Raw genomic sequence first — 21,148 nt, forward strand, 5'->3', positions numbered from 1 at the left:
AATTAATTCTTTTCTTCATTTAAAAGCCTCATGATTTTTTTTAAGGCAATCCCGTGATGCGTGGGGGCCTGGGTTGTCAGCTTGGAGTGCTAAAATGAATTCAACTCCCATCTCAGACTTGGAAAACACAAGGATCTTTTAATTAGGAAATCTGGGGTTTGTTGTATTTGTCTTCTCACACCTGAAACTTCCGAGTATGCAACAGGCCTCATTTTCTTGCCCCATGAAAGGGGCTGGAAACTCACCGGCCCTTTTCAGAAAGAGACGAGATCCTCGGGCATGAAGTGACTCCAGAACAGAGGTGTTAATGGAGACCCCAGCGCTGGCCCCCTGCCCCTCTCCAGGCCAGGTGGGCAGCCGGCCCGGATGCTTTTCCATCCACTTTGAGACACAGCCCTTCTCCTGGGGCGGCCATCTCCCCCCGCCCCCGCCTCACGATCCCCCTTCCCTGCTGCTCCTGCCCCGGGGGACTCTCCCGTCCCCAACCCCAGTCCCCGCATGGCCTCACCCAGGCTTGACCTCCCTTCTTAGCCCGGCTTGCCTCATCCATCCACCCACCCACCCACCTCCTCCCCATCGCCCCTCAGCCCCTTCCTCCTCCTCCTCCCAGTCTCCAGCCCTGGACCCCTCATCTCACCCCCCTCCACCCTGGCCTACCCCTCACCTCAGCCCTCCTCACGGCCCCACCAGGCGCCCCGCCACCTCCCCGCGCCCCAAAACCTCCTCGAGGAGCCCCAAAACCCAACGCTCTTCCCCCTCCTCACACCCGCCTCCATCTTGCGCCCCCCTCCCGCGCCGCTGGCGCTCCTCCTGCCGGCAGGGGGCGCTGCCGCGGGCCGGGGCGCCCGTGGCGGCGGGGGCGCCGCTCTCTCCGCCCGCCGGCCGCCGCGGAGGAGGCGGCGGGGCAGCGCGGCGGCGGAGCGGGCCGCGGGCTCGGCGTGAAGCGGCGCCGGCGGCGGCGGCAGCGGCGGGGCCGAGCCGGGAGGCGAAAGCCGCGGCCCCGCTGAGCCCGCCCCGGGGCCTGCGGGAGCAGCATGGCCGCCAGCCTGTGGATGGGGGACGTGAGTGTCCGGCCGGGACCCGCGCGGGGCTTTGTGAGGCGGGCAGCGGGGCGGCCTGGCCGGCGGGAGGCGGGAGGGCAGCGGCCGCAGCGGCCGGCCCCGGGGCGACGGCGGGCTGGGGCGCACTGACTGACTGACTGACTGACTGGCTGACACCCGCACGCTGACTGACACCCGCACGCTGACTGACACCCGCACACTGACTGACCGACTGACACCCTCACACTGACTGACACCCTCACACTGACTGACCGACTGACACCCTCGCACCGACTGAGTGACTGACACCCTCGCACTGACACCCTCACGCACTGACACAGCCTCACGGACCCTCACGCACTCTGACACACAGATGAACTCCCGAGCTGACTGACGCTCTCACGCGCACCCACTCCTGTGCACGCCGGCAGGCTCACGCAGGCTGACACGCACACTCGGACATGCTGACACGCACACTCGGACACGCTGACACGCACACTTACACATGCTGACACACAAACCCACACTCAGACACTAACCCTGGCCCAGCAAGCACGTTCATGGGCAGTTCCTCACTCACAGACACAGTTAAGGTACCCCCCCCCCCCCCCCCGAGTGACCCTCGTTGCCTGCCTGCAGCCAGGGTCACAGACACACTCATGGCACTTACACCAGTGTCCCGTGCTGCCTGCGCTCACGCTGGTGGGCAGGCACGCTCCTGGGCACTGACACGTTCTCACACTTTCGTGCTTGTGCTGTGTTAGGCACTTACACGCTCACTCATATACTTACTAGCCTGTACGCTCACATGCTTCTAGGGTTTATATGCTGGCTTCTACGCTCATGTGCTTGTAGGCACTTACATGCTCATGGCCATATGCTCTAAGGCACTTACACACTCACACGTTTGCACTTGTGCTGCTAGGCTCACACGCTTGTGCTCACACTTGTAGGCAGTTACACTTACTTGCATTCGCGTGCTTTTGTGCGCCTGTCCAAGAGCATCCCTCACTGCCTGCCCCACACACGTGCACACCTGTGGGATTTGCATTCTCCTACATGCACACACACTCATAAACACTTACACACCCCAGTATTTCCCTCATTCCTGCCTGCATGTGCACCTGGCAGCACACTCACACTCACAGGTGCTCCTTCACCCTAGGGTGTCTCTCGCTGCCTGCTCACGTGCACACCGTGAGCACGCTCACACAGTGATACGCACCTCACAGCGTCCCTTGTTGCCTGCCCTTCACACACACTGCATACACCCTCATACTCACACACCTGTGTCCCTCACTGCTTGCCACTATACACTCACACTTTCATACACGCTCACATATGCGTGCTCACACCCAGCGTATTGTAGTGCTTTGCCACCCACGTACACGCCTGTATGTATGTGCTGATGTTGTATTGTAGTGTCTGCAGTCTGCCACGTTTACAGTCACATATGCAATCGCATCGCTGTATCATAGTGTCCTTGCTGCCTGCCACATGCTTGTATACACCTGCGTATACGTACAGACATGCACATGCAGTTACACCAGTGTATCACAATTTCCATGTTGCCTGTTACTTGCACGCACAGCTTTCTCCAGCCTCTTTCTTACAGACTCACACCAGCATATTGCGTAGTCCTGCTTGCACACACACGTGCACCCTGTAGTCTTCCTCAGCCTCTCTCAGGTGTGTGTACGCACAACCCAGTGCATCACTGAGGATCCCACCGGCTGCTTCTCTCTTAGACACACGCTTCCACCAAATTTGCCATTGCATTGCACGCATACACTGACACATCAGTGAGTCTTCCGCTGCCTGCCACTCATGCAAACACATTATAGAGTCCCTTTTCTCTTTACCCGCACAAAGTGCTATCGGCCACCTCTCCACCATAAGGCCATCTTCTTTTTCAGTCACCTCTCTCACAAGCAGGCCGCTGCTCTTTGAAACACACACGTACATATCCAAGCAACAGTCACCTGTTGCCTTTATGAGTCTGGCTTTCCTGTACACACACACCCCACAGGATCACCCTCTGCATGGCATGTCTGTACAGAGTAGTGCTGCCTCCTGCTATTGGCACATGTAAGAGAGTCATTTCTGCTTTACACTCACGCCTCCGCAGGGCATCTGCCATGTTTTGCACGTGTGAGTGCAATATGGTTACCCATTATCAGATACTGCACGAATCTGCACCTTCTGTCATGCACACAAGTGACGGAGCCACCTGGTACCTGACAGACACACGGACACGCTCGAGGGCTGTCAGTTACCACAAGGCCATCTGTCTTACTCACACAGGTGTATATATACTTATATATATGGAGCTATGTATGTTTCCCCCACACCCCAGCCTCGTGTTAGCTGTCACACGCAGCGCTCCCCATCAGTATGTGTATTGCACAAAACCTGAATTTCAGTTAGCTTCCTCCTCCACTTTCTATTACACAGAGAGGCATCCTTTTCCCTCAGTACCTTCATCATATATTTGGTCCAAATTGCAGTGCCATTTCATGCTTTTCAGTCACTGACACCATACAGACCCCTGCCCTCCAGCGTGTTCACTTACACAGTACCACTGCCCTGCGCTTCACACACACTCTGACGTGCACAGGGCCACCCTCTCACCATGACATAAACACGGGCAGCACACCCACGTGCAATACAAAGCTCAGACCTACTGTGGGACGCGGTTAGAGGTTTCCCCTCCAAGTGCTGCCCTGCCTATCTCCACAGTTATGCGAGGTAGACACAGCTCTGCAAATCCCTACCCCAGCTCGATGGGGCCTGTGTTACCTGACGCATGCCGCCCGTTCGTCATAGCACCCCGGGCTGTGCCGTGCCTGTGTACCGATAGCGCTGGCCCAACCTCTGTTTGTGTACAGAGAAGGAGCCTGCCTTCTCCTTACCCCCTGCACCGTGTAGTGAACGCTCAGTTTGTTGCTGTATGTTTCTGAGTGGCTTTTGTCCTTCTGTGAAAGCTCCCTGTTCTCTGAAATTCATGCTGTCTCTTGGGTTCCACTTTGCAGACTGTTGAGCCTGGTTCATGCATGCCTGCTGGTTTTGAGTGGCATCGACCCTCTTAAATGAGTCTTCTTTTTGAAGTGTAAGGGTAAAATACTTCTCAATAATGTTTTAACTGCTTAGGGTGACATTGACACATATATTCTCCTTTTTGTAGATGCCCTGGTCTAACTTTTTTTTTTTGCTTTTATAGCTGGAGCCATATATGGATGAAAACTTTGTCTCAAGAGCCTTTGCCACCATGGGAGAGCTCGTACTGAGTGTAAAAATCATTCGAAACAGGTTGACAGGGTAACTGTTTATGCTTGTTCTCCGTTTGTTCTACCAGTGCATTTGGACTGAACCGTTTGCCCTCTGCCCATCACTGTGGTCCTGTCCGTATTACAGTGATTTTCCCTTTGAGCTTTTCACCATTGCTCCCAAAGATGTGGGTATATTGATGATGGCAATGGAGAGGACAATTGCTGGCTCTCAACAAACCAAGGTTTGGCCCTCATCCTGCAGTGCTGCAGCACTCGTTCCGAGCAGCATATGTATGCCATACAGTCCCTCTGGGAATTGCACGTCTGGGACTGAAGGCTTCAGTGGCCGGTCTGTGTTAATCATTACACTAGTGCAGCTTCGTGATGCTGGCAGAGGTGGGAAGTCTGACTTGAGAAGGAGCCATATGAGGACCCTTCGAGTTCATTTGGAATAAAAAGAGTGACTATGCAGAATAAAAAGTAGTTTCATGTTCTTGTAAATGTTGTGATTTCGGTTTTCAATTGTTTAAACTTGGGTGGGAAAATTTATGTAGTCAATGAAAGTAGGAAGTAAACTAATTGTGAGCAAAACTATTTTCTATGTGCTTATGTTGACATGACTTACTGGTAAGTAGGGGCTGTCACTTTACTTGAGATCTGAGATTACTTTGCTGGCTTCTTTTTGGTAGCTAATGTTTATACTTTGAACAAGAAATTGTTCCAAGTATTACAACTATAGCAAATTTCCCACCAGTTATCTAAAAATATAGTATTCCTCCTCAAATGTGTTTTAAATCTGAAATCTTTCTCTCTCCTCTCCCGTGTCGTATGTTCAGAATTCCAGCAGGCTATTGCTTTGTAGAATTTGCAGATCTAGCTACTGCAGAGAAATGTTTACACAAAATCAATGGAAAACCGCTTCCTGGTGCTACACCGGTAAGTAAATGAAATCAGCCAGTTGAGAACCAAAACTGGGAAGGAATAGATAGTGTAGAATCTGTATTTTGAATGATTACAGACAAATTCATAGTTAGCAAACTGGGATTCTTCTTTTCTTTAGAGTTAAATTAGTGAACATGAAACTACTAATGTTCTTGCTCAGCAAATTGTTGGAAAAAATACTAATTTCTGTGTGAATGTCTGGATAAAATCCAGGTATAGAAATGTTGCATTTCTGAGCCTTTCTACTATTACCAAAGTTGGACTAATAAGACACCAGAGAAGAACAAGGAAAAAATAGATGGAGCGTCCCTACCACAGTCCTTCTGTCTCTCTCCGTTTGTAGTTCCATATTAATTTGTTACAGTGTGTATGTTGTTATATATGTACAAGATGAACTTGCAAGTTTGCACTGAGTTTTGAGTAACTTTGATTTGCAAGAGAAACATGACTTTTAAGCCTTGCATTATTCTTGGCCCTTAGCAAACAAAAGTTACTCAAACCTATTTACAGTGGAGAAAGAGCTAGTCCATTGTATAGTTGCAATACATAACGAATGTCTTGGATACATAAAAGCTAGGTAGTTAGGAAGAGGAGGAGGAATAGTCTGAGAGGCTAATTTTAGGATGTTGACTCGAATGTGTAGTAGATTAAAATGGGATGGCTGACACAGCTGTCCGTTGCACCCACAGAAGTTGGCTGCAGTAGCTAGGATGACTGGTTCATAAAGCAGCTCTAGAATCACCTCAGTTACAGTGTGATATAGTAAGGTAAAATGATGCCTATTTCAGTGTAGTTAATACCCTGAGCGGGAAACGGGGAAGTTCAGGTGTTGTTCCTTGAACTGTTTGGTCAACCTTCCTGAGAGGATGGTGTCCCCTGTTAACAGGGGCGGATGAGAGGCCTGGAGGTATCTGCTTCACCTGTCCTGATTAATATGCCCTTAAATTGCAAATCAGAGCCCACGGTGAAGGGAAGCTGATCTTCCTAGATGCCTTCTATAGTCAGTAGAGAGAAAAAGAAAGCAGCTCTTGCAAGGAGTAACATAACAATTGAAGTTTGGTTTCGGGAATACCCGCCTTTGTCCACAGTTTAATTCAAAATGTGGTGTGGTGTAGAGGGATGATTTACATAACACATGGAGAGAATTACAGATGTCAGACAGAGATCCAATGTAGGCAGCCTAAATCTGCGCTCAGCAGGCAACTGTCCAGCTCGTCTCTTGCATTTAGATACTTTTTCTCTTGTTGAATGTGGCTCACTCTTTTATTTATTTTTAAATACTGAATCAGCCAAAGGAATAACAGCCATGGTGCTGCTGCTCTCTCTGTTTTACAGAATTACTGTCCCCAGTTCCCATTTGACTGGAAGTACTCTCAGGTCTCTCATTGATTTTAAACCCAAAATCTTGCGATGAAGAGTGAAGTCCAAAAAAAGATGAAAGTGCTTCAAAGTGGAATCTAAATTTTGTGTTAGCTTGTAAATGGTCCGCAGAAAGAGCTGTGTACCACTGTGCACCAGTGAATGCAAGCATGCAAGGAACGTGATTATAGCCTAGAGATAAGTCTTTGCTCTATTTCCCAAGAATTATTTACACTCTCTTTGAGGGAAGAAAATACATCGTACAAGGTGCAGGAGCACACTAGGCTCTCTGCTGTACTAAACAAACGTCCTGATCTTTAGGTTATGGACTCACAGTAGGCTTGCTTTCTTTGACCAAATTGCCCTTGAATTCTTGCTATGCCACTGTGTAGTACAGAGGGGTATCTGCTTTGGAAGCCTGTTGGGAGATAGAAAAATGCTTTTGAAGCCCCTCAAGCTGACGAGGGAATCCAGCTTAGGTCTTCCACTCTCTGGGTGAGTTCTGACAGTAGTGTTCTTGTAAAGGAGTGCAACCCTTTGCTTCTTCCTCTGTCAGACGTGTTTCAAAAGAAAATAGCAATTACCATTGCACTCTGCAGTGAGCCTGCTTGGGTCATTGTGGGCTAAGCATCGTATAAGAATGCCCATGGGATTGAGACCCTCGGGATTTTGAGGCAGAAAACCAGCTGCTCCTTAGATCTTGGTCTAGACTTAAATGTGAGTTGGGCTCACATTAGACTTAAATGTGAGTTGGTGGGATGGGGGCGAGGAATTCCAGATGTGCCAGTGGGCACAAATCTAGGCTCCTGGGAAACTTGTTTAAAAAGAAAATCAGGTGCAAAGTTTAGGGAGGCCTCCAGCGTCCAACGACAGGTAAGGCTTTCAGAAAAACCTTAATTTTGGATCTTACTAAATGAGCACATCATCCAGAGCAAAGCATTTGGCCATACTTCCAAACTGAGGGACTGATTCCATTTTCTGATGTGGCAGATTCTGGTCTGCCAGTATTCTTGTAAATCACAAATGTCCAACAGTCTATGTTGTGATTTCATTTAAAGACCTTAAAATTAGAAGTCATTTAATATTTGTTGTTAGTAGCTCTGTTTTCCTGTCTTCCTTAAAGATAGAAAAATTTGATGCTATGTAAGGTTAACTCTCTTTCACTAGCTTTATAAACCGTTGAAATAAAGATAGGCCAAACCTCTTCGTGCAGGTTCTTTGCTGATTTTCATCATTATAGCTGTACTCAAGTAAAATTAAAATGTTGTCCTTGATACCTTAACTGGCTGGCCTGATGGCATTGAGCATCTGTCAGCATTTAAAAAGTTGTATAAAATAAGCCTATTGTATTTTTTCCTAACTGTTTGGATTCACATGAGAACATTTGAACGTATGGATTAATTTTTGCCTTGTTTCAGGCAAAGCGATTTAAATTGAATTATGCAACGTACGGAAAACAGCCTGATAACAGGTAAACGTTCAATATTCAAATATAAGTTTTGCCTGCTTAATGTCTCTTCATCAATTGCCTCGCAAAGAACATTCAAAATATGTAAACCCACAAGTTCATCATTGCCGGTTGAGACGTACAGCTAGCAAAGTCAGATAGGAGAGCATTCATGAGATGCATACAACTCAAATTTGTGCCATTTTGTCTAGCCGTGCCAGATAACTAAATCCCATAATTAAAAATGTAGATTACGTTAAACTGCCTTGGCACACACTGTAGATACTTGTGATGCTGTAGCATGTTAGCACTTTTTATGTATCTGAGGATGCATCCCATCATAATACTATATAATGCCATGAATGTGTTTAGCGCCTGAAGATAAATGCGGTGGTTTCACACCAGCTGGCTTAACTGGCTGGAGTACCACCAGTGTCAGCAAAGAGAGCGAAGGGTGCTCCGAGTTGCCCTCTGGAGGAGCCCAGCATTCTCCATTGACGGTGAAAGGTGCGTAAGGAGACAAACGGGCTAAATTAGGCTCCTGAAGCTGGGTGGTGTGAGCGCCTTTCATAATGCCTGCCCAGAAACGCTTACGCAGTTGAAGCAACAATAACACAAGGAGGCGTTCAGGCAGGTGTGTGTGAGGGTGAAAGCAACACAGTCCTGCGGTTTATTAGGGTAGTGTTAGTCATATCTCGGCAATTATATTTTTATTTTAAATTATTTTTTATGAACCTTTTTATTAAGAAAACAACTGTTTAGATTAGAATCAAGGCGCAACAGATGGGACCAACAATGAGATTCGCATCTGGTAACTAATTCTTATGGCTCCGTTTGCTCTGAAAATGCAGATGGATAACATAGCCTTTCTGATTGCAGCAGCTTGCCCCATGAGTCTTTAGCAGAGGGACGATGACTTAGACTGGCTCTCAGTTTTATCCTTTAACTTTTGTGTGGCACAGCAGATTTGCCAGGAGTGTCTTTTAAGATATTTGAACTTTCTAGCATCAAAGTATCTTAATTCATATGTTATAATTTAAGATCAATATGTTGGAAATAGCAAATCTATAAATGAAATATTAATGTTTTCCTGCCGTGTTGGAAACCCAGAGATATCCTGTGAGAACTAAAAAATGAAATTCTCTTTAAATAAAAGCGGTATTGAGTAGATTAGTTGTGCTGCTTGAATTAACTTGAAAAAGCAGTGTCAATAAAAATTGTAGTCACCTAAGCAACTTAACTGGTGACACTTTAAAGTATCCATTAAATGGTCTTTTAATACCACTTTTCTCTGAAGTCAAATGTTTAGGCTAAATGTTAGGTGTCACTCAGCACGCCTCTTTTTTTTGTATGATTGTACTTAAGAAGTTTTCTTTTGATTTCTTTAGTCCAGAATATTCACTTTTTGTGGGAGACCTGACTCCTGATGTGGATGATGGCATGTTATATGAATTTTTTGTTAAAGTTTATCCATCATGTAGAGGTGGAAAAGTTGTTTTGGACCAGGCAGGAGTATCCAAGTAAGTAATCTTTTATTCATTCTTTTCTTTCACTTCACATGCAGCAAGAGGAAAGATATAATGCAGCAAGGGAGGCAGAATATTTCTATCAGCTTAGATTTTAGTTATCTGAAAAGACAATGTTCTCAGATATCCAGTCTACAGTATGCTTGTGTTTTGATAGTCACCACAGCGTATTGTCACTCTTCTGTGAATATTATGTCCTTTCTGTGTTGGCAGTATGTTATTGCACTTCTGAAAATGCTGACAAATGTCTGTGTAATCTTGAAACACTGTCTCCCTGGACTTTCAGATGGAATTGTGCTTTTAGAGTCTTTAGGCTATTGAGTGTGTATTCCTGTGAAAGCTTTACAAGTGTTTGTTTCAAATAGGGTAGGGCAAATAAAGCGATGATTCATTGTCAAGTACTTAGTAGCCGCCTTGCTCATCTTCACTGGAAATGTCTCACCAAAAACAGATATCAAAAAGTCGGGTTTCTTAACGTTATTAAAACATTTTCTAAGTAGCAGAAAATGAAACTGTATTTTCCTGGAAGAGGGACCAGTTGGTGAGCATCCTTGTTTTCAATACAGAACATGGCTTCAATGAAATACAATATTCTCATATAACACCTATAAGAATGTTGTGATAAGACTTAGAAAATGGCTGTAGATCTCCCCTCTTTCTCACATAAGGTTTCTCAGTCTTAGACATTTTGGTTTGAAGGAACCTTTGGAGGTCTGATGTCCAACTTCCCACTCTGAACAGGACTGCTGCCAACGCTAGATCAGGTCAGCCCTGAATTGTGTAGCCTGGAAAACCTCCCAGGATGGAGATAATACAACCTATCTGGGTAGCCTGTTCCAGTGCTGCACTACCTCCCTCGTAATGAAGTTCTTAATGTGCAACGTGAACCTCTTGCAGAGTTGCTCAGTAACTCTCTGGCTGTTAAGTACTCACGCTGTTACTGCCACCTCACCTGAGACCGACACTACAAGGGGTGGGCTGGCTCCTCAGAGGTGTAAACCCAGCAGTTCTTGTTTTTCTTCACTGCTTCAATCTCTGCCTACAAAAAAGGTGTTGGGTGATGCAGGTTGGGCCATTAGTTGCGCTTTGGGAACTGTTCCTAAGTGCAGACCTCAGGGAAAGGGAATCTGTGGTACCTTGGGAAGCGGGGTAGGAGCAGGGACTTAAAAGTCCTGTTGCTGGGAAGAGCACAGCTATCTCCCCTAGCAGTGCCGGGCTGTTGCTGCCAGGGCCTTTGTTGTGTCTTGTGCAGTTACTCAAAGCTGAGGCAACTGCAAGTGTTAGTGTGATGCGAGAGAGGAACCTGGGGCTTGTGGACGTGCCTAGTAAAGCCCTGGCCCTTCCAGCTGGGGCTGGTAGATCAGGAAGGCCTCCTCCCAGCACCTCTTGTCCAGGCAAGAGAGGAGCTTGGAGCCTCACACCGTAGCGCTGTGCCTGCTCCTTTGGTTTCTGCTGAGGGTGCAGGCTAGGGGGTTTGTCCTAACTGCTGGGACATGACAGAATGTCTGCCAGTGTGGTCCTGGCCACGAAGAAATTATTTCTTGGTGGGTTTTCTTCTGTACTAAAATCTAGTTTAGCCATCGGTGCGAAAAAACTAAGTGTCTGGAAAAGTTGGAAGAATCACTGTCTCCCTTGCTGCACCTAACGTCTATTCCTATACACTACATCCAACTCTTTATCTGTCCATCTCTATTTTGGAACTGCCAATATTCCTGGTTTCACTTACACACTCCTGGTCCCATCCGAAAGGCTGCAGGACTCTGTAGCAGCTCAGAAACTTACACACTTTTGTGTGCCAACACTTTAAACTGACTTAAAAGTTGACTTGCACTGGTTCAATTTGCCACAGTCCTTTCACAGAAGGCAAGTTAAGCAGAATGTGTACCCATGTAGAGTTTTGCTCTTGCTTAATTATCCAGTTTGTATATAGGTAAGCCTGAGCTTTGACTTGCTCTTCTGTATGTGAAGAGTACATGTGCATGCATGCATATATGTATAAAAATATGTATTTGGACTTGTGTGTATAGGTTGCTATGCAAGACACTGCATTTTATGGGGCACCAGCTGCTCTGCAATAGCTTCCAGTGTGGACCTACTACCAGTACTAGGTGATGCCGCTTTCAAAACAGTGTGTTACCTGGTGTTTAAGAGTTCCCACAGAATAGATAATTTACACCCTTGCTTACGGCTCGTTCTTTTCCCCAGGTAGACAAGCCCTTTCCCTCCCGAACTCCTTCCTTCACCTAGATGGATTCCTCTTTCCCTCCCACACCTAAGTCTTTGATCTTTCTGCTGCGTGAGGCAGCCCATCCCATCTCAGGATCCTGGCACTGCCCTCTTCGATGCTGTTGCATTGCTTCTGAGTCACTACAGCATTGGAATCCCACGCAGAGGACCTCTGGGGTTGGAGGGGGACTTGATATTTTCTGTCTGGCTGATGTGCAGTACTGCTAGCACCGCAGTGAAGGATTGCCACGGAGCTGAGGGGTTGCTGGCTGCATGCTATCCCTGTTCAAGTTGCGCTGTCGGAGCAGGTTTTAGCAACTTGACGTTAAGAGCTCGTTTTCAGGTCCACTGCTGAGAATGCCGATGGGGCCGTGCCATTGTTAGGAATGACAGAAAGCCTATTTCAATATTTTCCTGTTGAAAACAGGACTCGATTGGAAAGTGTATCTCAGTCGATCGTACAGAAAAGCAAAGTTTTCCTTCAGAGTGGGGCAGTTTTAGATATAAACGGTGCCTGTGTCTTGCCAATCCTGTGCTGACTTGCAACTGTTTAGGTTATCTGTATCCTCCCAGTATAGATTTGAGGCTTTACTACTGTCTGTTCATGCATTTCGACATGTCTTGTGCCAGCTCACTTCCAATTCCCCAGAATCCACTGGCACAAGGATTACTTTACTTTTGCGAAGCTCTTGCAAGTACTGCCAAAGCTTGGACGTACGGTTCCAAGCATTTTGCAAATAATACAAAGCAACTGGAAGATGGAATCACTTAATCTCTGCTAAAAGCAGGGACAGGCCTAGCAAAAGTGTTTCATTTGCTGTGTTTTTCAAAACTGATTTTGACTTCACTGTAAATATTACAAAAAAAAGTGGCATGGCTTTTTTGTTTTATATGAGTTACTCTGTATCTCTACAGAGGTTACGGGTTCGTGAAATTCACGGATGAACTGGAACAGAAAAGAGCGCTGACAGAGTGTCAAGGAGCTGTGGGGTTGGGCTCTAAACCTGTACGCTTGAGTGTGGCTATACCAAAAGCGTGAGTATAAGAGCAGCCAGACATTTATATAAGAGCACGGTGATGTGAAATCACATGTATTTTTAAATGTCTTTTGGTGGTTTGGGTACATTTTCTGGATGTTTGCATCACAAAGTGAAGGAATACCCACCAATATAGTAAAGTAGCTAGAGTATCAGAATGCACAGGAATTAAAAAAAAAATATAACATTAGATCGAGACTAAGCATTTTACACTGTTTTTATTTGTATACATTATTAAATACACACACATGTACACACACTGTATTTAAATGTGATTATTTTTAAAGTATATGTTCCTTTACGTTAAATTGAAATAGTCTAAATCTGCTTATTGATTTCTGGATAGCAAAGCTCAATTACCTTGCTAATTCTATTATGATGTCTACTAAATATAAATCTTTTGGGGCAGGGATTAACTTTTTTTTCTGTGTTTGTTCAGAACCTGATACAATGAGATCCTGGTCTGACTTGGGGCTCGTAGCACTAGGGTAATACAAATAATAGTAATTGCTCCCTATTTGAATAATATTTAGATTTTCAGTGACCTCAGAAGTCTTGGGGGGATAAGGAAGAGAAAAGCAGAAAAAGGGGGTGTATCGTGGTGAGAAGATTGATGTTTCCCTCTTCCTACTTCTCACTAATTTCATCATTAGACATAGCTTTGTGTGTGACGTATTTTCATTTCCAAACAATATTTGTCATCTCATTATTTCAAATCTTAATAATCAGGTGAGGTTCCCAGTTCCGTGGGAATGCTGCCACTTTATGGCAGGGAATGGGAATTTTAGTCAGCTCACAGGCTTTTTAAGTTGTTTTTTTTTAATTACCTGTAGTCCTTTTTACTTCATGAGCTCTTCCAACTATGTGCATTGAAGACCACCCAGTTCAGGGGGAACGGGGATGACCAGTCGTTGGTTAGGCTTCTGTACGATAGTGGCAGAAGGGAGAGGTTTTTGTCCATTCTTACTAAAGGAAACCCCAGTTCTTTTGCAAGGCTCTAAGTCTTTAACTCTTCATGTAAAGCAAGACTCAGTACCTTGTCTCAGGAAGCTGCAGAGTACTTAGCTTCGTCCTATTTATCAGAAGGAAAAAGGGACCCAAGAGTCTGGATCATGGTTCAGGATTGTTCTAAACCGAGGCTCATAGTCCTGAACTCTTCCCTTCCCAAAGCCAGGAAGTGATACTGAATTACTCATAAAGAATGAAAGCAATGTTTATTAATGAAGATGAAATTTAAACCACTTCTTTCTTTCTGCAAATGTATGCAAATGATAAATGCTGCGGCAGTAAATAGTGAATATATTTTAAAGACTGAAATTTGCATGTTAGACTAAACCTTGTTTATGTACCATATTGTATCTTAAGCTATTTCACTGCTTTTTTTCATAGTTGTTCTGCGTTATTTGCAACTTATTCCTGCTTTATCTTTTTAAGTAATCGTGTGAAACCAATGGAGTACAATCAGATGTACAACTATAATTATAACCAATATTACCAACAATATCACAACTACTATGCCCAGTGGGGCTACGACCAGAACACAGGCAGTTACAGCTACAGCTATCCCCAGTATGGATACACGCAGAGCACAATGCAGGTAGGACAGCGCGACGTACTCGCTCTTCAGGGATCTGTCAGCACAGAAACACGACATAGGTTACAAAACGGTGATGGGCTCATTTTATATTCAGCTCTGGGGCCTTATAGCTACGTGATGAGGAAGCAGAACTGTTTAGCGGACCCTGGTGTGTACTGTTGCCTTGTATGGGGGATGTTGCTGGGACTGGAGGGGTAAAAAGGCGGGGGGAGCATAAGGGAGTCTCTTAATGCAGTTACCATGGTAGAAGGGTTCTCTTGATATGGGCAGTTGGACAGACAGTGCTAAGACTGCCTTCTGGGATCCTTCATAAGCCTTGTTTTAGAGGATAAAACAGATCAGAGCAGCCACCCGCTGCACCACAGGAATTTGAAGAACTGCTGCCTCTGTTAGAAGTTTAGTGTGGGATCTGCCCCATGGAGTCTGTTGGGAGTGGAGCACAGGGCTTATGTGTGAAGAATTCTGTTGTAATCCGTCAGATATAAAAGTCAGTATATGACAGCAGTAATCAACAGATGATGTTCATAAAAGAAAAAATAAATATCTGCTGTCCTAAGGTGTTTTTTTGTTTTCCTTGCAGACATATGAAGAAGTTGGTGAGGATGCATTGGAAGGTACGTTCCTTGAATTCAATATTGAAGTTGTCTGTTTGTTCTGCACTGATTAGAGATAGTCTTTCTCAAATTGACCCTTAATTTCAATGTATAATATACCTTTATCTTTGAGTAAATCTGAGGTCTGAGAAAATTTGTGGGTCATTATCACCTAGCGCAATTGCATCCTTATTTTACAGTTGCTGTTCCTAGTCTGGACCTTGTCAGGACTGAAACTAATTGACTTCGCTAGCATTGAGGTTTTAATCTTCTATAGTACTCAAACTTTTATCCTTTTTTAATTTTTTTTTTCTGGTATGCTACAAAAACAATGTAGATATTCTGTTTTTCTGTAAAATCTTCAAATTTAGAGCCCAGGATACTTCACTGTGCTTTTAGTTTAAAAAAGAAATAATATCAGTTAGCACTGTGATGAAATATTTGCTTTAGCAGTCATTGCTTGAAATGGGCCACTAAACCATGCCAGGCTTTTAGAGGTACGTACAAACAGTTTTCATTTATTGATGCAAGAAAAAATCATTTTATACTAGTAGTTCCAAATTTCTGTCTTGAGCAGAATATGCACTATGTAGTGTATCTTATTCTTCTCTTTAAAAAAAAAATAAAATCGCATGGTAACAGTAGAAAGCAGCTGGATCCTTCACAGGGTCCATAGGCTATCAGTAATGATGTCAATGAGAAAACCCTTAATGGCTTTATAAAAGCGTTACAGGAGAGCTTTCCCTTCTCTGAAACTAACACACCAGTACTATAGTTAGAATATCTCTGGGGTGTCTTTTTCTCATTGATTAAATTAATATGTTGAAATTTGTAGGAAACTGAAATAATGTATTGCCAGTGTATCATTCCTTTTTCTTAATTCTGTTCTCCTGTGATGTGTTACAACACAGTATAGCTAAAACTGAACATATTTACAAGCGTTTTATTCCTGATGTGTTTTATAGTTTTTCCATTCAGTTGGCTAGTTGCTTTGCACTCTCATAGTCACTTACTAACCTATGTGATTGTGCCAGGCTGATGACCTCAGCTGTAGGTTGTGGGTGGTGTTAGGTGAGCTTTACATCCGTCAAGTGGTTTGGGGAATACGATGAGGCAATTTTTGTGAAATGTTAAGTGTGCGTTGGTAGCAGCAGAATTGTACCCGCTGGGTTGCTATCCAGCTCCAAAATGCTTTACAAACGTTTCTTCCAACTGTAAAATAGGGGACATATTCATACGTAATTCACTGGGTGTCGCTGGCACTTCTTTGGTTACTAACTGTGAAATGCTTTGAGGTGTTCGAGGCTTTGGCAGACGAGCTCTGGTGACTCTTGTTGCAGCAGCGTAAGACGCTACCGTCCCCAGCCATCCACTCTGACCCTGTAGCGGAGGGAGCAGAACGGAACATGTGCCTGCGCCTCCGCTCCTCCACTTTGCAGTCCGGTGCCTCAGTGCCAGCCCACCTTCTTTGGCAGTTTAAGTGGCTACACTGGGCTGCGAGGTGCAGGTATGCGTTCTCTCTGTTGACTCTGCTATGGGGGCAATCACCACTGGAAAGAGGGACATATTTGGATGTAGTTATTTCTTATTGCAGGAAGATCTCCTAGGGCTAATCTAGTCAGGTTCACGATTGGGCAAGCACTGGGAATGTCTTGTGACTCCCCCCACATTTGTTTTAATAAAACTAACATGTTCACGGGGTGTGGGTTTTTCCTAACACATTTGGTGTGTGACCTGTTTGTCTGTCTGTCTTTCCTCCTTTAGATCCGACGCCTCAGTTGGACGTCCAGGAAGCAAATAAACAGTTTATGGAACAGAGTGAAGAGCTCTATGATGCCTTGATGGACTGTCATTGGCAGCCTTTGGACACTGTCTCGTCAGAGATTCCAGCCGTGTTATAGCCTCGTTGCTGAGGCACTGTGTCTGTGTGACAAGCCCGCCAGTGCGCTCCGGACTGTTACGCTGCACCTGGATCCTGCAGTAGTGAGGGGTGGCCCTTTCTCCACCCAGGTCTGTTACTCGAAGTACAGGAGGACTGTGGCCTTCCCTGTACAGAATGAGTACCGTAGGAGCATCATGGTAACTTTTATTCATGGTGAAAGTTAGAACTGCAACGGTTTTATTCCTTTTGTCTTGAAATGAACTCTTAATACTTCTTGGGAATTGTAATTTATAAACTTTCAACGAGATGGCACAGGGGAAAGACTCTACTCCAACGTACAATAAAAAAGTTGGTCTTTTAAGTAAAATCACCCTTTGCATTTTGGTTCCTGCCCATCTTTCTGTTTTGCTGCCCATTTAACTGTCTTCAGTCATTTGATCCAGCTCTCGTAAACGTGTTCTTTTAAAAAATCATTGTCGGATACCACTAAAATGTCTCAAAAGCTTTCTAGTGACTGCGTAAGGTTGCTGCAACTTGAGCACAGGAAAGAACCATGTAGATGAAAGCTTATGTTCTGCTTAACCTAAGCTGTGATCTTGAGCTAGCAAGTTTATAGCTCGTTGTTCTTAAGCAATCTACCTGAAGAGCATTTTGGAGAGTAAAGACGGAAGGGAGTGTTACAAAACTACTACAGACCGATGCCTTCTACCTGGTGGTCTCTCGCACGTTTGGCTTGCCTCTCCACCTGTGCGTGAGGAAATAATTCCCCATCAATCAAGCAGTTTAAAACACTTTTACCGGCAACCTTGTTTAAATGTTCTGTTGTGTATCATGCCTTTTTTCATTGTGGACACACCTTGATGGTCTCATTAAGATGTTAAGATTTCGTAGCGTCTTCCACTGTCCTGTCAGAGTGAATATGGTGAAACTGAAGATCTTGCAGCAAAAACGGGTCAGAGCAATCTAATCGATATATTGTGCAACAAATTGTTGCTAACCTGGAGAGCAGTTTTCTACTGGATGTTGTATAAGCTGGATGGACAAGCAATATATTTAAGCTAATATTATGTTGCATTAGAGGTGAAAGCGAAAAGAATAGCACTTATGTACGTTATAAGCCCTTTTCAGGCTTTTGTGCCTTAAACTCTTTGAGAAATAGGAACAGATAAACTACCTGTAATAAATGTCTATCCAAGAAATAGTTTGGTAACTGAAATTGCTACTGCAACGCATTTAGTTGCCTCCCTGCCCATGTTGATGGAGAGATTTGCCACAAAATTTAAATACTTTCATAAAGCCTACTTCTTCTACACCTTTGTTTGTGTCCATAATTATGATATATTTGTCAGTCTGTGGTCTTTTTATCAACTGCAATGGTAAACGCACTGTGAATGTGAGGGGAATGGTGACATACGCTGGAGTTAGCGTATTTCTGAACAAGCGGAACTAGAGGACTGCTGGACCCCTGCGTTCTCATCTGCTGTGAATTTTTTCCTCCTCCTGTGCATCTGATTGTGCTGTGGGCTGTTAACAGTGTCCTAACCTTCAGTTACTCTGAATTTAAAGAAACAAATGTTCCCTGTGTGTGCTGGTAGTGTTTCAGAGGCAGCGGAGCCGTAGAAGAGAGCAGAGTGCTTTTTTTCTTCTGGTGTAGCTGGTCAGCGGTGCTGAACACTCAGATGATGCCCCTCTTCTTGAAAAGTGCCTGTTCAATAGAGTGGCATTTCAGAGGTGACGTAAAGAAGGTTTTCTTTATGTTCTGCCGTTAAACGCTTGCTAGATCGTTCTGTTACTGTGCTGCAACAGTGCTACCCTGTATGCCCTTCATTCTCCTCTTTTGGACCTGCCTCGGTGGGAAGAAAGTTGGTAGCGATGAGTCTGAGCCATCGTAAGTGGCATCCCTCGTTTCTAGGAGAGCTGTGTATATACAGACCCTTGGGCCCTTATGCGGAGAATGATTTGGGGCCGGCAAAAATTACCCGCTGAAGCCTGTTTACTGGTGATCAGAGCTTAAAATAGCTCATGATTTCCTTGTAGGAGAGAGGTTGACGTGAGGCTTTGGGCCACGTTGCCTTGATGTGTGAGCCAGCCTTTTGGGGTTGTTTGTGAGAGTCTCAGCCAATGTTCTGTTGAGCTCTTAATCTCCCTGCACTTTTTGCTGTGTATCACTTATTCATTTTAATGTTCATTTTCAGCTCCCGGCCATTATTGCAGCATCTGAAGCGCAGAGGAGACTTTTATGTGGAGCTACAAAACAGCAGGTCACCTGGATTTTGTAGGGTTTGTGTTTTGGAATCCAAGTTAAACAGAGTGTGGGATTTTGTTTGTCATGGATGGCTACAGGAAAAGCCCTGATTAATTACCGTTTAGTGTAACACAAGATGAAAGACAAGGACTCCGTGTAGTAAGGTAAATTCTGCTTTTATCTTTATGTGCTAAAGGCAAGAAATCCAAGGCAGATGATATCGCAGCTCACTGGGATGATGTAATTCTTGAAAATTGCATCAAAATTTGCGACTGAGATTATGAAGTATTCTGCTTTTCAGCATGCAGCGTTTACTAGTAATTACAAAAACGCCTCAAGCATTCTTACTGTGTTACTTGATGAAGATGTGATGACCCACTGTAGATTACTCTAAATCGCAGGGACTCTCGGATTACCCTTTGCGTTACGCAGACTGAAAAATATTTAGCGAACTGCAGAGCTGGAAGGACGTGGGCGTTGCTGCTGTTGGGCATGAAGTGGCGATTTCCAAAGCGTAAGCTGCAAGGCTGCGGGGTGCCCTGTTGCCATTAACGTGTTTAATGAAAAGCTTGACAGTAAGCATGGGGGGCGGCCTGTGAGAAATTCTGACCCGCTTCCAATGGGATGAGGAGTCTGAAACCATTTCTTTAGCAAATGTGGGGCTGTACCAGCGCAGCACCGTGTACGGGTCGAGGGGTCTGACGGGGGCCAGCGGTGATGTTTTCTGTGTGTGTCTGACTAGAGAAAATTCCTGTTGCCTGGACCGTTTTCAGGAGACAGGTTCATATCCTGCACACCAAAAAGTACCGAACACCCGCAGGTATTTCTCTGAATCCCTTTTGAGGAACAGAGATGTTTGACTCTGATCTTTGCGTACTCAGTTTCTCATTACTGGCTTGCTAATCCTCAGCTTCTGCTAAACAAGATCCGAGAGGAATTTTTACCTTCCAGCCTTGCTATCTCCCAGTGCATCTTGTAAAGCACACTGGATACACCAGCTTCTGGATTTAACTTGGGATTTGCTTAGACATGAAATTAATTCAATGTCAGGATAGGGTATGAATTTTAAATGCAATAGCTACATTTAGAAACTGATAGAGCTAGGTCAGAAAATGTCGCTCTGACAAAGCTTGCTTTACCTTTTTGCCTGGTTAGAGCATTTCTTCAGAAAATACCTCCTTTTTTATTCAAGTTACTATGCTTTTCTTCCTTAGCAGTTATTCCCAGTCAAAATGGTTTTACCGAGTGCGGTCAGTTTTGTAAGAAGGGGTTTGGGGGCACCGGGTGGTACACACTCCGTTTTTCTCAGACGATACGCTGCTTCTGTTGTAAAATTCCCAGGGTCGGAGCGGTGGTAGATAACGCAGTTAAGGCGATGCAGATTGAGCTGCATGTGGACAGGGTTCATCTTCTCCCCTCCGCACACAGGACCCCCGAGGAGCTGCAGGCACAGCAGCCCACCTGGATCACTAATCCGTACTTGCTTTTCCTTACTGCTATTTTTTCAGAGTGCTTCCATGCGAGTTGTCTGCTCCCACCTGTCCAGCGCTGGGAATTGCAGCCTCTCCCAGCGTTTGCTCCCCATCCCGCGCTACGGAAAAGGCTGATGTGAGGCTCCCAGCCACGCTGGGAGGTTTCGTCAGGGCTTCGCTGGCCTTGTGGTCGAGCACCGCAGACACACAGCGGGATTTTCTCTGCTCCATCTTCTCTCCATCCATCTTCTCGTGATGGGCTGAGGTCTACGGAGCATCCGTTGGTTTTTGGTATTGCTCTTTGGGGATTCTCCATGTTTAGCATTTGGAAGATTCTCTTCCCAAACACTTGATGTTTTCCAAGGTTATCTGAATTTTTGGGGTGGGTTATTTTTGCTACAATGAGCAAAGTTCTGTCCTGCGCTAGGATTTGACAGGGAGATTTCTAAGTTCACTTTGCATGAGTAGCTGTGCCAAGGAGAATCCGGGCTGCCCGGGGAATGCCTTGTGACT

At 45.1% G+C, this 21,148-nt stretch overlaps 1 protein-coding gene across 6 annotated transcripts; it reads left to right on the forward strand.

The window, feature by feature from the left end:
• Nucleotides 1-857: 857 nt before the first annotated feature.
• TRNAU1AP (tRNA selenocysteine 1 associated protein 1) lies at nucleotides 858-17,288 on the forward strand. Of its 6 annotated transcripts, none has more exons than XR_015705488.1 (10): nucleotides 858-1,061; nucleotides 4,261-4,358; nucleotides 5,146-5,245; nucleotides 8,029-8,081; nucleotides 9,446-9,577; nucleotides 12,725-12,844; nucleotides 14,236-14,443; nucleotides 15,024-15,057; nucleotides 16,332-16,543; nucleotides 16,801-16,939. XR_015705488.1 is itself a non-coding variant. In XM_087761002.1 (10 exons), exons 3-10 carry the CDS (start codon nucleotides 4,273-4,275, stop codon nucleotides 16,935-16,937), a joined length of 870 nt encoding a protein of 289 aa, XP_087617128.1. In that variant the 5' UTR covers nucleotides 858-1,061; nucleotides 4,073-4,149; nucleotides 4,261-4,272; the 3' UTR covers nucleotides 16,938-17,288. The 6 variants fall into 6 exon arrangements, 3 of the variants coding, with proteins under 3 accessions (XP_087617128.1, XP_087617127.1, XP_087617129.1); XR_015705489.1 differs by having other exon boundaries at nucleotides 16,377-16,543; XR_015705490.1 differs by having other exon boundaries at nucleotides 16,380-16,543.
• The last annotated feature ends 3,860 nt before the right edge of the window (nucleotides 17,289-21,148 follow it).

The sequence above is a fragment of the Nipponia nippon genome, unplaced genomic scaffold, assembly GCF_047370975.1.
Source record: "Nipponia nippon isolate SJK-2023a ecotype South Korea unplaced genomic scaffold, ASM4737097v1 scaffold_23, whole genome shotgun sequence".
NCBI classification, from domain to species: domain Eukaryota; kingdom Metazoa; phylum Chordata; class Aves; order Pelecaniformes; family Threskiornithidae; genus Nipponia; species Nipponia nippon.